Genomic DNA, 18001 nt, shown 5'->3' on the forward strand with positions numbered 1-18001 from the left:
GATGATATGCAAAGGACAAGAAAAGCACTGCTGTGTCGACACCTCTTCTCAGTGTTGTCCAATTTCAACACCAATATAACCCACCTGGCTTCCTGTGAAATATTTTGCTCAACAATATTAATTACCACAGTCTAGTGCTATATGCTGCTAAGCTGACCGGTGTTTACTTCCTGAGTGACGTCAGAGTAGTACGGGGGCCGTCACGTCTCAAGCTTGTGTATCAGACTAGCACAATGCTCTACATCCTTCCTCTTAAGTTGTGCTCTAATGTAAATACTAACAATGCTCTACAGGCTAGTAGGCTATAACAAATTACGCCATGAAAGTGATTACTACTAATATCTAGCATGTGGCTATTTGAACAAACCACAGGTTAACTGTACTTCAAGTGGTAATACACAACAGGTGTATAGTATGAACGTCATTAGTCCTTTTTCTTTTCCCGAATAGTCCTTATGACAAACACTACATATATCTGCTGTTTGGCCTGCAGATGCGGCCTGCCCGTGAGATGTACGGAGACTGAGTGAGCGGGTTAGTCTTTTGAACAGTCTCTTGTATCTGGGCGTGTTGTTGAGCGTCTGCCTTCTCGGCGACGGGGTGACTGTTGCCTTCGGGTTGGCCAGTCAGAGGTTGGAGAGTGATATCGGGGTCGCAGGGGTCGCTGAGGTCACCCTGTGGCGGTTCCGAGACGGGAAGAAGGCGTCTCCGATTCCTTCTGTACTCTCCTCCTTCTGACTCCATGACGTAAGACCTTGGTTCCTTACAGATGCTCTTGATTGTGCCCATCCGGTCGAATCCACGTGGAGTCTGTAACCTCACTACGTGTCCCTGGGCCAGTGGCTGGAGCGGCCTGCTTGATCTGTCATAGCACGACTTCTGAATGCTGCGTTTCTTCTCGAGCTGTGCTTTGATCATCTTGTTGTCCTTCGCCTTAGGAACCAGTAGTGTCTTGCAGATGGGTAGGGTGGTACGTGTCTGTCTTGACATGAGCCACTCAGCCGGTGACCCAAGTGACTGGTCACGTGGAACGTTACGGAGGTTGAGCAGATTTAGGAAGACGTCTGTTCCGTCCCGTCTGGACCTCTCCATGAGTTGCTTTGCGCTGTGCACAGCTCTCTCCGCTAGTCCATTCGCCTGCGGGAACTCCGGGCTACTGGTCACATGGTCGAAGTCCCAGGCCGAGGCGAACTCCTTGAAGCGCTGGCTTGTGTACTGGGCCCTGTTGTCCGATAATACTTTGTGTGGGGCTCCATGCACAGCGAAGTGTCTTCTTATCACTGTGTTGGATGTGATGTCACGCAGCAGGTCCACCTCGAACCAACCCGAGTATGAGTCGACCAGCCCTAGGTGGTGACGTCCATTCCACTCGAAGATGTCGGTCGCCACGGTTGACCACGGTAAGTCTGGAATGGGATGCAGCTTGAGTGGCTCCCTTTGTTGGTGTTGTTTTGTGCTGTTGCAGACGTGGCATGATGCCGTTTTCTCCTCGATATCCTTCGCCATGGCAGGCCAAAACACAATGTCCCTCGCCCTGCGCTTGGTCGACTCTGTGCCAGGGTGGCCTCTGTGCAGGATCGTGATGTAGTCCATTTGCAGTGATTTGGGAATGACGGCTCTTGAGCCCTTCATGATGACGCCATCGTCGATTGTGAGCTCATCTCTGAATGTAAAGTATTGGCGAGCCCCTGGCGGCAGCGTCGACTCCTTCGCAGGCCATCCGTGGTTGATGATGTTGCATATTTTCTGCAGGGTTGGGTCCCTTTCTGTGTGTTCCTTGAGCTCGTTCAGACGTGATGAGGAAATGTGTCTCACTGCCATGACCTCAAAGTCTGTCTTTTCACCACTAAGCCGGTCTGTAGTTTGTCTAGGAGCATGTGACAACGTGTCCGCGAGATACATGTCCTTTCCCTTCTTGTACCTCAGCTCAAAATCGTACCTTTGGAGTCTAAGCATCATACGCTGCAGTCTGGCTGGAGCCGTGTGTAGGGGCTGACAGGATGGTGACCAGCGGTTGATGATCTGTTTCGATTAGGATGTGCTTTCCGTATACATAGTCGTTGAACTTGGAGCACGCGAACACTACTGCGAGGAGCTTCTTCTCGATCTGTGCGTATCGCCTCTCCGTCTCCGTCAAGGTGCGGGATGCGTAAGCGACTGGGACACAGTCCTGTAGACACGCCGCGCCTAGGCCATACTGGGAAGCGTCGCACGTGAGTGTGACAGGCTTGTGGACGTCGTAGTACATCAGCGTGGGTGGGTTTGAGAGACACTGTTTCAGCGCGTCAAATGCGTCTTGGTGCTGCTTGTACCAACACCATTCCGTGTCATGGTGCGTTAGGTGTCGCAAGGGGGCTGAGATTTCACTGAAGTTTGGGACAAACCTGGCCAAGTAGTTTACCATGCCGAGGAATCGCTGCAGAGCCGTTACATCTTCTGGTGCAGGCAGCTCGCTGATCGCTTGCATCTTTGATGGGTCTGGCTTTAGACCCCGACTTGTGAACAGGTGTCCAACGTAGCCGACTTCTTTCAGTCTGACCCTGCATTTCTTAAAGTTGAGCCGTAAGTTGACTTCACATGCTCTGTCGAGGACTTTCTTGAGATTTTCGTCATGCTCTTTCTCGCCGCTTCCTCCAACGATAATGTCATCGACTATCACTGCACAGGGGTATCCTGCGAAGATTTGCTCCATTGTGTGTTGGAAGACTTCACTGGCGCTGCTTATGCCAAAGGGCATTCTGAGGAAACGGAATCGTCCGAATGGCGAGCTGAATGTGGTCAGTAGCGATGATTTGTGATCCAGCGGTATTTGCCAAAAAGAGTTCTTGGCGTCCAGTGTTGAGAACACGGTTGAGTTTGGCATATGCGCTGCTACTTCCTCCACAGTGCGCATTGGGTGATGTGGGCGTTTGAGCGCCTTGTTTAGGTCTCGTGGATCAATGCAGAGGCGTATGTCGTCTGAGTTCTTCTTGTGGGTTGCTACCATTGAAGATACCCAGTGGGTTCTGAGACTGGTGTTATGATGCCTGTGCTTGCCATTCTGTCCAGTTCCATCTTAACCTTCTCTCGCATAGCGACTGGGATCCGGCGTGCTGGCCTGACAACAGGCGTGGCCTCTCGGTCGATTTTTATGGAGTAGGTGTAGGGGAGCCTACCCACCTCGTCCTTGAAGAGGTCTGAATAGTCAGAGAACATCTTGTGTGAAAAGTTTTCCTCGTCTGTCAGATGCAGCTGGTGTATCTCCTTACTGAGTGTGACCAGTCCCATGCTAAGGCTGTCTTGTAAACCCAGCAGCGTCTGGACGTCTTGTTGCACCACGTGGAACTGTAGGGAGTGGGACTTATCGGTTATGTAGCATGCTAGGGTTGCTGTCCCCAAGGTGTATATTTCATTTCCTCCGTAGGCAACCAGCCTCGCTGTCCTGGAGCGATCCACTCTCTTTGTATTTCACTTGGTTGAACGTTTTGCGAGATATCACGTTGCACTTGGCTCCGGTGTCCACTTTGAGCTCGACGGGGATTCCGTGGACTTGGACTCTGCAGAATATTTCACTCTTTTGTGTCGCTGGTGATCCCACAGTATTGACTGTTTGTCGCTACTGTGACCCCATCACAGTAGAACGAATCGTCGCTGTCGCCTGACGATATTGTTCTGTCAATCTGGTTCACAGCGTGCTTTTTTCTGTATTGGTGCTGTGGATTGTCTCTGTGACTCCCTGGAGTGGATTTGCAGTACTCCTTGAAATGATTAATTTTCTCACATCCGTGACACTGTTTGCCGAATGCAGGGCACCTTTCTCGTCTGGGCTCGTGGCTGCCTCCACAGTTGCTGCAGCTGGCTATGGACCGAGTTGAGTGCTCTGTATTTGGCTTTTTCTTGTAAACACGTTCTTTCATTCTGTGCCGTAGGCCATCTACGTTGGTTGTGCTTTGCTTTGGTGCAGCCAGTGTCCTAGTGTGTTGTTCTGTCATTTCGCGGATCTGACATGTCTCCACTGCCTTGGTTAAAGTTAGTTTGCTGTCACGGAGTAGTAGCTTCCTCATGCCATCATTTATTATGCCACACACAAGTCTATCTTTGATTAGCTCTTCGCGCAAATCTCCGAATTGACAGCTCTTTGCTTTGATTTTTAAATCACTGACATAGGCTTCAATAGTCTCATCTTGTTTCTGGCTCCTTGTATTAAACTTGTGCCTTTCCATAGTGACGTTTGTTTGTGGATTGCATAACTCACGGAATTTCCTCTTCAAGCACTCCGGGTCCTCTCTTGATTGTGCGGGGACTATTTCTTCTCCCTGCTCATCGTCTCCATCGTACAGGGCTGGTCCATACACGAACGCCCGTTCCCGTTCTATGGCTTCCGAGCCAGCCAGGTTTAGCAAGATGAAGGCTTGAGAGCGAGGCGGCTTGTCATAGTGTGTGGCAGCAATGAATATATCATACTCTTGCTCGAATATTCTCCAATTCTCCGCAACGTGGCTGTCAAACACGAGTGGGCCCGGTTTGCGGAATCCTTCCGCCATGCTGAACGTGAGTCCTTGCGCGTTATTCCTCGCGCGTTATATATCCTAGTTATAGGCTACCTCCTAAACCTTCGCTTTTCACTTTCGGACACGGGTTGACTACTGTGTCCACAACGTCTGACACCATGTAGAAAGAACGAGAGGTAGGCAGGTGAGCGTAGATGGGTATTTACATTTACATTTAGTCATTTAGCTGACGCTTTTATCCAAAGCGACTTACAAGTTCTGTACGACAAGACAGCAAGAAGGGTACAACTCTATCAGCTGAGTAACAATGTTCATCAAATGTTGCGTGTTACAGTGTAGGTTAGTTTATTAGGTGCATGACAGTAAGGTTAGTTAGGGTTAGATTTTTTCTTTTTTTTCCCCTCTTTTTTTTCCTCTTTTTTATTATAAATCAGGTATCAAATCAGGTATTTAATACAAGTATCTTACAGGGACGACACGATACAGTCTAGTGCTATATGCTGCTAAGCTGACCGGTGTTTACTTCCTGAGTGATGTCAGAGTAGTACGGGGGCCGTCACGTCTCAAGCTTGTGTATCAGACTAGCACAATGCTCTACAGGTAAGGTCAAACATTAAAGGATAAGGCCAAGGTAAGTGACATCACACATGTAAACTTAAGATTTCAGGGAAGTGCAAAGAAGCGCTCCCTCTCCAGGAGGTTAGGGTATGAAGAAAGGCACTCTGGTGGCCAGTTTTGCACTAATAACAATCTGTGTAGTCAAAGTCATGCCTCCAAGAGGAGTTAACCATAAAACAGTTTTTTTTCTTTTTAGAGTAGGGGAACTTGAGGTTGAGAATTATAAAGTACCTATATGAAACCCACTCGCGCTGTGAGAAGTTCTTCAGTTACTGCATTATGGTGTTCAGAAAAGATAAATGGTCAGCCATTGTCTTTGGGGGTATTTTCCAATACAGTGATCCAGTTCAGAGTTGCTTCACATTTGTTGAGTGAGTTGACCCTTAGTGAAGGGAAGTGAAGGGTAGCGGAATCGCCATTGTCTGTTCATCGTCTTCCATTGAGGACTCAGTTTACATTTTTTTTTTATATATATCTTTCTTCCCCTCCTTTTTTCCCGATTTTTCTCCCATCCCACCCTTCCTGGTTGTTGCGTACTTTCCCCTACTGTTGGTCCGGGAGACCGGAGACTGTCGCATGCTTTCCTCCGACGCATGTGCAGCCTGGGGCAGGCCAACCTGGCCGCGCAGGTTATCACCGGGGAGAGTGTAGCGTGTGGGAGGCCACACTATCTCTCCTTAGTTCCAACCCTTGCTGAGCAGGCGCCCCGACCGAACTGTAGGGGTCGCTGTCCACAACGCCCAGGACCCACCCTTCAGCTTTCCCACCCCCTGATACAGCCAATTGTATCAGTGTGAGAGGCCAGCCAAGCTGATAGCAACGCCGGGAGCTGGATTCGAACAGGCGAATCCAGTGTCTCCCGGTGTTGGTGACGAACGTAATCTCCGTGCGCCACCTGCCTCCCCGTTTACAGGTTGTTTGAGTTGTGCAATTGGTTTTTGGAACCATAGCCCTATTTGCTACTAAGAATGATGTTGTTGATTGGTGGAGTCCAGTCTCAATACAATCCATGCTGTTCCTCATACTCCTGAATTTCCCCAAGGGAATCAATATCTTAACTAGTTCCAGTTAGCCACAAACCAATGCAAAGTCAATAGGGTCAAGCTCCTGTCTGTACAGGCCTGACTTAAACCAACTGGAATCTACTCCACAGGACACGCAAAGCAGATTTGAGTCGTCTTCAGTTAGCTTGTACAGACCCTATTTGTGGCTAACAAGCCAGAGCTAGAATGAAGAACAGCATGTATTGTGCTGAAAAAGGAACTAAGGATTAACAACATCATTGGTAAGTAGCAATGAGGTCAGTTATGGTTCCAAAAACTAGAACTATCCCTTTAAGACTGGGGTGACGTAGGCTGTACATCTGATCTTGTTCCAGACTACCAGTAGCAATCTGCATTAAACCGGCAGTGGGTCAATTCTTCTAATTAACAAACACATTTTTATTTTTATATTTCTTTTATGTGTCTATTCATTCTGTTTAAACCAATGGGTTTTTTCTTCACAGTTGCAGATAAAGATTAGGCTACACTAATATTATAAAAAATAACTGCTAAGTTATATTCATTAAAGAAAGTTGATTTAATAAAAAATACTAATTTAATCAGATTAATCACTTTATTCAAATTGAGGATTTAGTTTGAGGATATTTATAAAAAAAAATATATATATATATATATTTTGAAAAAATAATTTTTATTAAAAACAAAGGTTCGAACATTCGTCCGAAAAACCCTGACGAAGTTCGAATCCCAAAAACAGGCTTCAGGGACAGCCTTACCCATGGCTAGGGTAATTTGAAAGAGGTTCAGTAAGGTAGATGCTAGATCCCACGGCCCAGAAGAACATGTTAAATATAGCACCTTTAAAAGGTGACAATTATGACGAGTTGTATCATGGCACCTTATTGGCCAAAAAGCCACAACTCCCAATAACATGAGCATGACCGCATGTGATCTAGAATCTACGTTTCAGTCACCACCACAGCCCCAATAACATGACCATGTGATCTAGCATCTACTTTTTAGTAACCAGTAATCACAGCCCCAATACAGAGTAACGCCTTCTGAAAGTGTGGCTCAGGCTTCTGGCCAATCAGAAAAATTGGCAGTGAAAGGCTTGTACCTCATTGGCCGCAACTGATGTACTGTGAGTGGCTAGAGCAGAGAAACAATGTCGGTTTTCTAGCCTGCAATAATTGATGCAACATTTTGAGTGGTATCCCACTTTAAAGTGGCTGTAGGTAATGCATGACAGGTAAAAGCATGGCTGACTAGAGCCTGATAAGTATAAACATGATTAAAATGAATGGGGTATTTTTTTGAAACTGGACCCAATTTTTGCATAATTTGGGGTAAAAAATAATAACAATTGAGTACCATATTATTATCTAAAGATGGTAAGTTAAGAGTGTTGTGTTCACTCATACTTAAAGACAGTAGTAAATTGAGTAGTTTATTGTGATATATCACATACACACTCCCAAGTGGTATAGATTAACTTCACAACAACAAATACATTGGCTGTCCAAATAAATGTCAAAACGGACTTATATGGTTATTCAGTGCAAGGCTTCAACTCTTGTAATTGGTCCAGTATTGAAAGAAGTTGCTTCAGCCGGCAGCCGCAAAACGGGCTTCAATGTAATCATACAAGGCAATCAAAAACTAGGGTCCCAGTTTAAAAATACCGGAATTCCCCTTCAAGTGTATTTACTTTACAATTCAGCTACAATATACATAGTTATCTTAATGTGACATTTGGAGAATTGCCACCTACAGTAGCCTTTATCGTTTATATTTAACAATGCTACATGAAAGGGAAGTGGAATTAACTCACTGTGTCTCCAGATGAGGTGGCTGGTTCTTCATTTCTGACTGACCAGTCTATCGAGTCCAGAATCTGTACAACAAATGAAACAACTATGAGAGAACAGACGACAGACAGAAAACAAGGAAAAAACAAATTGCTTTTGCAGACCAAATCAAGCTTTCCACAAATCGGTAGATGTTATTTTCACCCTCTCTCACAACATGGAGGTACAATACTAGATCATATTGGTGCTGCTCCCTTAGCAGTCCAAATTTTTGCAGTTATCATTTCCACATATTGTATTCCCAAGGCTTTAAGCACAAGAATCCGGAGCATTTTTCTAATGTGCTTCAATAACAGCATGTCTAATATTTACAACGTTCATACTGTATAGCTACAGTCATGTCAAGTCTGTAATATTTACAACTCTCATACTGTATAGCTAACGTCAGGTGAAGTCTAATATTTACAACTCTCATACTGTATAGCTAACGTCACGTCATAGTTAAGTCTGTAATATTTACAATTCTCACATCTCAGGAATGTTTTAGTAACAACTTAGGTAAACATTCTGTTGATGTTTCAGGAGTTGTATTATACCAGTTGTGTGACATTATGACTTAGTTGATGTGTGTACAGTAGCTATATGTTCATACTAGGGCTGTCTTAAATACTTCGAAGCTTCGTTCGATGGCACAAGCTTCGAACATTAAAAAAAAAATCGAAGTTTTAAAAAAAAATTAATAATTTTTTATTTTATTTTTATTTTTACTTCGGTGTGTGTGTGTGTGTGTGCATGGGGCCATTGGGTGGGGCCGGGGGACAAATACACTGGAGGAAAGTAACCCAGCTCAGCACTGCCCAAATTATATCATCACTATTGCCTGTTTGAAGGATATCATCCTCAAACACATATACACCACCTACACGCCTATTCTCAGTCCTTGCCCCACAATGGTGGAATGAACTACCCACCCCAGTTAGGACAGCCGAATCCCATCCAATCTTTCGCCGTCGACTAAAGACGCACTTCTTCAACCATTATCTGAAATAAAATAAAAAAAAATAAAATAAAAAAAATCTAACCCTAACTAACCTTACTGTCATGCACTTGTCCTAATAAACTAACCTACACTGTAACACGCAACACTTTGATGAATATTGTTACTCAGCTGATAGAGTTGTATCCTTCCTGATGACCTGTCGTACAGAACTTGTAAGACGCTTTGGATAAAAGCGTCAGCTAAATGACTAAATGTAAATGTGAATGTAAATGCCTGGTAGAATTCCACACATAAGAAAGAAAGATACTGGGATGAATAAACAAAATAGGAAATAAAATGTAGAAATGCATGCAATACATAAATAAATATGAATCTCCATATATGAAATAGAACATTTAGATAAGGTGCTACTGAGATGTTTTGGTGAGTTCTTTGTTTTTTTGTGGAAGTAGCCCTTCTTAAAAATGCATGAACATTCACCGATAATTGGTCTGTAGTGGAGTCGGACCATGTAGAATCCGGACCTTGTAGACTGACATAATTCTGTGCATAGTTTAGTCTACACAGGCCATATTTCAAATAATCAAAATCTTACTTCATTCATCTTAAACATTCTTGATTTGGGGGATTGGTAGTTCCCATGAAATCTGAAGTTGTTCAAATGACAACAGCGATCCACCTTGAATTAAATCACACTGTGTTGGCTGCGTCACAGTCACGAAAGGGGCTACTTAATTCATTAATCCAATCCACTTTATTTATAGAGCACATTTAAAAACAACAAAGTTTACCAAAGTGCTGTACAAGTCCCACAAAATAAGATAAAAAAAATTATATATATATAAAAAAAAAAAAAAAAATTAATTCGAAGCTCGGCCCCGAAGCTTCGATTGCCAAAAAAAATTCGAAGGTCAGCCCTAGTTCATACACAAACATACAAGGGCAGTGGGAACACATTCTGTGATGATTTTTGCTGTAATATTATTTGGATCAAGCTTATTGCTCAAATCACACTTGGAGCTAGATCCACAAAGAATGGATTGCACGGAGCAAGTTGCACCCTTACTTACAATTCATTATGAATTGAAAATGGGGGACCCTGATGTAAACAAGACGAACGTCTTTCTCTGTTCTGCATCCCCTTAACAATTGTGTGTATTGAGCCGTACTGTACCCATTCTGCAATCTGTTAAACGTTTTCAATCAATCAATCATGTATGAATTCTTAAATAGGGTGTAATTCCCCTTTAATGTGGTCTCTCACTAATTGTCTCCTTGCTGCCTTTTCATTTGAGTTGCGAGCACCACCGCAGTTTTCAGGCATCGTCACCCCATTCTGCATTCAGTGCATGGCAATGTTGCAGAGGCTATCTTTTTTTGATGCCTATAGGAAGAAAAAAATAATATATATATTTATTAAAACACACTGCCCCCTCTTGTAAGCGTCTTGGTTAGAGTAGTGAGCATTTGGTGGACTGGAGGAAACTTTTTTTTATTATAGAAGATTCATTGTTATTCGTCATTACATTATTTAGTTTAAAATCCAAATGCCAACCATTTACTTTTCTTTCAGATTCTCTAACATTAGGAACATTTCTCAGTTTTATATCAATTACAAATGTATCTTCGGGTATATAAACTTCAAACAAAATAAGCAATCGAGGTGATGTGTTCTGAACAGATCGAAAGCCCAAAGCAATCATGTATTGAAATAAAACCCAAATCTGAAATAAAAGTTTTACATGAATTATCCACAACATAATCAGACATTCTGCAATATTCAATACTTACAAAACATGCTCATAATGACGCTTTGCAGACAGGTCTTTTTCCAGTCTCAATTAGAACGAAGTATTTAACAGTCAGATCCCTTGTTTTGTCCACTTTATGGCATAATCTTAGGGCTGGGCGATATAACGATAACGGTAATTATCGCAATATATTTTAATAATCGATATCGGGAAAAAATATATATAAATTATATATATATATTTTTTTTTTGTGACCTGCAACAGGGCAGTTTTAAAACCAGAGACAGTGGACAGACTTGTCTTTCTTGCCTGCAACTTAACACTGATCGCCGGGGACGAGTTTACACGTCATTCCTAGCCATGCTCATTCTGCCGAAGACGCCATAACTCGTCTTTGATGTCAATATTTCAAAAATCTGTCATCGAAATCATATTTCCTTTCCGGAGCCCTGAGACACACTGCTGATCTCCTCTCAACTCTAGCGGTTCAAGAGCGCCATCTGGTGGCCGATCGGCAGATCGCCAACCGGAAATGAACCTTTGAACCGGAAGTGCTCATCCATGTGTGGTCCGGGCACTCGCTATCGTTAGAGAGACTCCGTCTTGATACAGTGAACATCGATCGGTGCAAATAACTCGAAAAAACAACATGATTTGGACGTATATACTATTATACAACCTGGAAATGGATCGGGCATTTCTCCATCCCATAATAGAAAAAAATCTGTTCCACGCTCATCTGCCAGCGGCGCGAGGAAGCCACGGTGAGCTTCAACGTTATTTTCTAACGTCTTCTATACTAACTGATCTGATGAACATATGACCCACTCTGGATCAGGGAGCGAAATTTACTTTTTGACTCACCGGCCAGTGGCGGGTAGATGGGAAGAGTCTACCCGCCAAGCATATTTCTTACCTGCCAACATTTTTTTGATTAAAAAAATATATATATATATTTTATATAAAAAAAGATTTTTTTAATAAAATATATATTATATAATCATACTTGTAGTTGTATTATCTGCGAGACATCGCCACCACGCAATAAGTCAAAATGCTTGCTATCTGCAAACAGCTCCACTGTCTGTGTGTATACTTGAGTAGCCTCCAGCTCCAGCAAGGATTCTCCGGCCCTGCAGCTACATGTAGACCCTATATTCAGCTAGACCCTACATTCAGCATGCAAGGATTCTCCGGCGATGCAGCTGGACCCTATTTAACGTTACGGTTATTTTGTCAAATCACATTCAACATGCCCTCAGCTAGAATACGCATTCAATCAATGTTATAAGACATTGATATCAGGAGCTATCTGTAGCTACTGCTAGCCCGGTAGATAACGTTAAGACAATTTAGTTTACTGGGACAGATGGATTTAACGTGAGCTAGCTAAGCTAGCTAACGAGGGAACGGAGCACTCGAGTCGACTATTGCTGGAGCATTTGTTGATATCAGCAGCTATCAGTAGCTAGCCAGCTAGATACCGTTAGACAATGCCTCGTCATGTATTAAACTAAAAGTGAATAGTTGACTGGGTCATTGTTTAAACACTAACGTTAGCTCATGGAGGTCCGATATAGACTAGAGCAGACGGAAGTAAACAAGCCAAATGAGAGCTTCCGATTAGTCATTTGCTTTCTTTCTCGTGAAACCAGTCACGTCACTCTACTGTGATTGGACCGTTGACTTGAGTGCAATGTGGGACTTGTAGTTTTTTAACGATCTCGCGGCGGAGAAAAAAAAGACGAGCGGCTATAATCTGTACTCGCACAAGAGTATCGTTATGAACTACACGTCTACATGCCACACGGCGGGCAGCCCTCTAAGTGTCATGCGCCAAAGGTAAAAACAGACCGCCCCTGGCGGGCGGCGGGCTTTAGTTTCGGTCCCTGCTCTGGATGAATCATCTAACGATCCCCCGCCCATCCGGTCATCATCAGATGATACGTAGAAACTTCTAGAATCACGTCCAGTTGAATTTTTTTATCTCACGCCGATTGCTATCAAACTGTATTTCATCATCAATATAATGCATTTGGAGCTATAAATCAAGTTCTGGAGAAAGCTGCAGAAAACGATAAAAACATACTTATACTTTAGACCATATTTTAGTATGAATATGTGAATGAAAAAGTTTAACGTTGCTACACCCTGAAATAGATAGCAATAGAATTTAAAAAGTTATAGCCCTGCAAAGAAGGGGAACTTCTCCATAGACAAATAGAGCTGGCGAGGGATGGTAAATTATGAATTTAACCCATGGCGATTAAAGTTAATGGCTTTGCTTGTCCAAATGACAATACTGACCAAATTGAGATTTATTTTTCTCTTGTCCATTTATTTTGTTTGCTTTCTAATTTATCTCTTGTCCATTTATTTTGTTTGCTTTCTAATTTAAAATACAGTTTGAAACAGTCTTTACACAGTAGGCTATGTGTGCTAGCAGAACTAGACTCCAGTCACGGGACACGGTGCACATGTGCGGTGGTTTGTCCACCAAAAAAGCGCCAAAAGATAGAAAAGAAACTAGCAGAGCCAGAACTGTTCAACTCCCCTGGAGCCACAGCCAGCAGAGAAGCCGGTTTACTTTTGCTTTCAAACCAGCTGCAGCCTGAGAACTGGAGTGTGAGGGGATGTAACACTAAAGATGGCAGCAACGACAAAGAATTGCTGCAAAATAAACATACATCCGTTTAAAAAAATAATAATAATAATTTTTTATACTTATAACAATATCGATAATATCGAATATCGAGTGATATGATATTGTTATCGATATCGTTATCACGATATCATTTTTTATCTCCATGTAAGACAACAGCGTGGCATCCTGTTTTACTTTATCCGTTGCGGAATAAAGCACTTGATCTTGGTTAACTCCTTGTTGAGGCCTGACAATTCAGATTCGGCTCAAACAAGGGACTAACACGTTTCACAATTATGCCACATCAATGTGGAACGCCCTACCCAAAGCTGTAAAAGAATGTGAATCCCTACCCACATTCAAAACCGCTCTAAAAGAGCACCTACGGGAGGCTGCAATTTAAAACTGGCCACCATAAATGTCCAAACCCCCCCACCCCCTCCTAATAGACAGTCTCCTCCCCACCGCATGTATATATTCTCTCCCCACCGTATGTATATTTCTCTCCCACCCACCCACCCCCTCCTAATGTACAGTCTCCTCCCCATCATATGTATATACTCTGTCAGGATCTATGGGCAACAGTACTGTATATTTGCATATCATATATGTCACAAATATAACAGTACTATATACCTGTATGTCATGTATGTCCCTATGCCATAAATGTCATGATGTCATGTATGTTGTGTATCAGAGGGAGATACACCAGAGGGAGCGCCACAAATCATGTTAAACCCAGATTCGGCTAAAATAAAGGACTAAACACGTTTAGCAATTATGCCACATCAATGTGGAACGCCCTACCCAAAGCTGTAAAGGAATGTGGATCACTACCCCACTTTCAAAACCACTCTCAAGGACACCTACGGGAGACTGCAATTCAAAACTGGCCCCTGTAAATGTCCTAACCCAACCCCCCTCCAATGTACAGTAATTTACCTAGTATGGTTGTCTGTACAGTGTCTCCCTCCCCCCCTCAATGTACAGTTTTTGCTTGTTTATACAGTGTTTTCTCCCCCCCCCCCCCCCCCCAACCACCTCCAATGTAAATTACCCAGTATGGTTGACAATATCCCAATGTACCCAACCCCCCCCCCACACAACCCCACCCAAACCTCCTCCAATGTACAGTTTCTACGTCAAATGTATATACTCCCTTTTCTTGACTCCTTCTGTATCACAAACAGTACTGTATTTGCAAATCTGGTATGTCATAAATGTATAGATGTAGCAGTACTGAATATCTGTATGTCATGTATGTCATATGTCCTGATGAATGAATGAATGAAAACTTTATTAACAGATTGCAGAATGGGTACAGTGCAGTACAGCTCAATACATACAATTGTTAAGGGGATGCAGAACCAGAGAAAGACTTTCGACTTGTTTACATCAGGGTCCCCCCATTCTTTTCAATTCATCGTAACATATATGACATACATGACATACAGATAGACCGTACTGCTACATCTATACATTTATGACATACCAGATTTGCAATTACAGTACTGTATTTGTGATACAAAAAGAGTCCAGAAAGAAAAGAGCATATACATTAGGCGTAGAAACTGTACATTGGATTGGGGTAGGTGGGGGGTGGGGGGGGGGGGGGACTGTACATTGGAGGTGGTTGGGGGGGGGGGGGGGGGGGGGGGGGGGGGTGGGGGGAGGTTGGGTAGGAGTGGGGGGGGGGGGGGGGTTGGAGTGGGGGGGGGGTTGGGTAGGAGGGGTGGGTGGGGACTGTACATTGGTTAGAAAGTTACAAAAAAGTTACAAGTTACAAAAAATGGAGGTAGGGACCGCACTTGAGGAAAATCTGTATGTCATGTATGTCATATATGTCCTGATGAATTGAAAATGGGGGACCCTGATGTAAACAAGACGAAAGTCTTTCTCTGGTCTGCATCCCCTTAACAATTGTGTGTATTGAGCTGTAATTTGTACCCATTCTGCAATCTGTTAATAAAGTTTTCAATCAATCAATCATATCAAAAAATGGAGTAGTGTGCACACTGATGAAGGCCGGATGGCTGAAAACGTTTTGTGCGTTATACAACTTGTGCATATAAAAATAAAAACAACGATTAATTGATTGATTGATAACTTTATTAACAGATTGCAGAATGGGTACAATACAGTACAGCTCAATACACACAATTGTTAAGGGGTTGCAGACCAGAGAAAGACTTTCGTCTCATTTACATCAGGGTCCCCCATTTTCAATTCATCAGGACATATATGACATACATGACATACAGATTTTCCTCAAGTGCGGTCCCTACTCCATTTTTTGTAACTTAATTAATGTTGGACTATGCACCACAGTGGTTACCCTTTTTCTACTTACATGTATGTTGTGTATGTCATAAATGTCACTATGAATTGAAAATGGGGGACCCTGATGTAAACAAGACAAACGTCTTTCTCTGGTCTGCATTGTACTACCCATTCTGCAATCTGTTAAATAAAGTTTTCATTCATTCACAAACCTTTTTCAGAGTTGTGTTTGTGTTTACAAGCAATGGAGGGAACTTTTCCTTGGTCGCTATAACGCGCTTTTTTTCGCGACTACGTGAATAAATGTCAGCTTTGATCTTCTTTTTAGCCCTGGAGGAGATACCAGCACGGGCCCTTTGGTTTCGTCCAAATTACCCATTACGCATCTATAAATATGACGTTGGGCCAAAGTTATAGATCGATATACATTTCAGACCATTTCAGACGGCATATCTCCAGTGTCGCAGACATATTGCGTCACCTGACCCGAATACTGCGTGCTGATTCGCTGAAGGGATTTGTCGAGTTGTGTTCAACAGTATTGGCGTTTGACATTTTCAACTGTAAAACGTTAACTTACAATGCATTGACAACGGACAATGACACAACGCATTTAAGGTTGTGCTAGGTGTTAAGAATAACTCACAACAGTCAGTTCATTCTTTTTTTTCTAAAAGGATGGCGCTATTTAATTTTTTTGCTCTAAAATGCTGTTAACGTTACCTCCTCACACGCCTTCCCCGATACTTTCCTCACTTCAGCTCCAACCCACGGAAACACAGACGGGACGGCCGTGTCTTTTAATAAACGTCGGCTCTGTATCTTCAGGAGCTCGGCTTGCAGGTTCCTTTTATAATCCTCATCTGTGAAGTGTTTGCTACAGACACGGAGCGACTTCATTCGGTCGATGGAGGTGTCACTGCCATATTTGGCATGCCCGATAGCTATTAGCCATTTTCTGCATCTCTCTGGGTCTTTCACCGGAAAACTATGAAAAATTGTCCCTTCTGCCTTAGATTGCCGGTACAAAGTGCAACCAGGGACGGTGCACCAACTCGGCCGTCCAACGCTCATGGTTGTTTTCAGGGTGATTTTTCTCAAAACTATAAATTGTTAAAGTTCGAATCACTTCCGTGTCACGTTTTCCAAAATAAAAAGGCACAAAGTGAAATGAGTCTACATAAACTCACTGGTCTACAGTAAAGTGCTCATTTTAATGTATATGCCTGTCGGTGTGTGGGTACTTGACACATGGAAAAGGTTGTGAAAATGTTAACCACTGGGCGAATGAACTATTCCTCCAATCTGAAAACATAAACATTACGTCGGTCAAGGTTTACGGTTACTTAGCATCTGGCCTACCACAGGTAACAGTGTTCCAGTGTGTCCTCTCTGTGCGATGCCGATGGATGGGGTGGCCGTATCCTTCAGAAAATGTCTCATGGTTCGGGTTCTGAGTTCCATTTTTTCATAATAGTCATCTCGTACAAAATGCTCCGAGCAAACCATCTGCTTCTTGATTATTTCTGTCGGTGTGTTGGGATCCATGTTCAGAGAAACTAGCCATAGTTTCATCCGGTTCAGATTGTTGGTTGGAATTCTATGACACATATAACGAGTCCCTGTCTTTTGCTTATTATCGCAAGTGCTTACAACACACTTACGACCCATGAGTGTATGGTTGATCTACCGTTAACTATGTTATTGAATCAGTTTCTCGTTCTCAAAATAAGTTATGGTTACGTGATAGCTAGCCGATGCTCTTCCCCACCCGTGTTCCGCGCCCTGGCAAGAGCAACAACAAGACTTCCGGTCGGGGTTTTCAAAATAAAAGTATGGTCCTGCACAAGTCTGCAGCACACATCATTTATTAAAAATGCTTTATTTTAAACACGAAAAACTACAAACCAAGCATTTAACTAACCTATTAAATACGAATTATGTTTTTTTGTAAGATAACGGTTATAATCGTTTTGATAATGGTCTTCCCAGTACCTAAATGGATAAAATGTGGTTTATTGGAATGCATAGGCTGTAAATATTAGACATTGCACAGGTCTACTCATATTGTCTCAGCATGAAGCCTATATCAAAACACTTGTCAAGACCTCCACTTTCACATCCCACTGTCATCCATGTAAAGGTTGTATATTCAAACATTTTTGCTGGACCTGATATCCACCCACACACTTACAAGTGGCATTTTCTGACTATATTGGAAACTACAAGTCTAATAGCTTAGTGGCAGCACGAAACATGTCCACAGACTAGCGTAGTGTTACAGAAATATAAAAAAATACCAACTGAGGGGCGCCCCAGTGGCGAACCACATAGCGCGCTCAGCCGCGACACGGCCGACCCGGGTTCGACTCCCGAACCCGTCGTTATTTGCCGAATGTCTTC

At 43.0% G+C, this 18001-nt stretch overlaps 1 protein-coding gene across 4 annotated transcripts in view; it reads right to left on the bottom strand.

Moving 5' to 3' along the window:
• LOC311241088 (uncharacterized protein) overlaps window positions 1-17362 on the bottom strand; it is an 87787-nt gene extending 70425 nt beyond the window's left edge. For 2 of the 4 annotated variants that reach the window (XM_084329780.1, XM_084329778.1), the window contains exons 1-2: window positions 16961-17362; window positions 7947-8009 (exon numbers count right to left, since the gene is read on the bottom strand). In XM_084329780.1, the coding sequence (XP_084185906.1) occupies window positions 7947-8009; window positions 16961-17269 (372 nt within the window). In that variant the 5' untranslated portion in view covers window positions 17270-17362. Of the gene's footprint in view, window positions 1-7946; window positions 8010-10187; window positions 10281-16321 lie in introns of those variants that run through there. The other 2 variants (XM_084329777.1, XM_084329782.1) reach the window with 2 other exon arrangements.
• Window positions 17363-18001: the final 639 nt, after the last annotated feature.

This window comes from Notolepis coatsorum (assembly GCF_963971535.1).
Source record: "Notolepis coatsorum genome assembly, chromosome: 14".
Lineage (NCBI taxonomy): Eukaryota > Metazoa > Chordata > Actinopteri > Aulopiformes > Paralepididae > Notolepis > Notolepis coatsorum.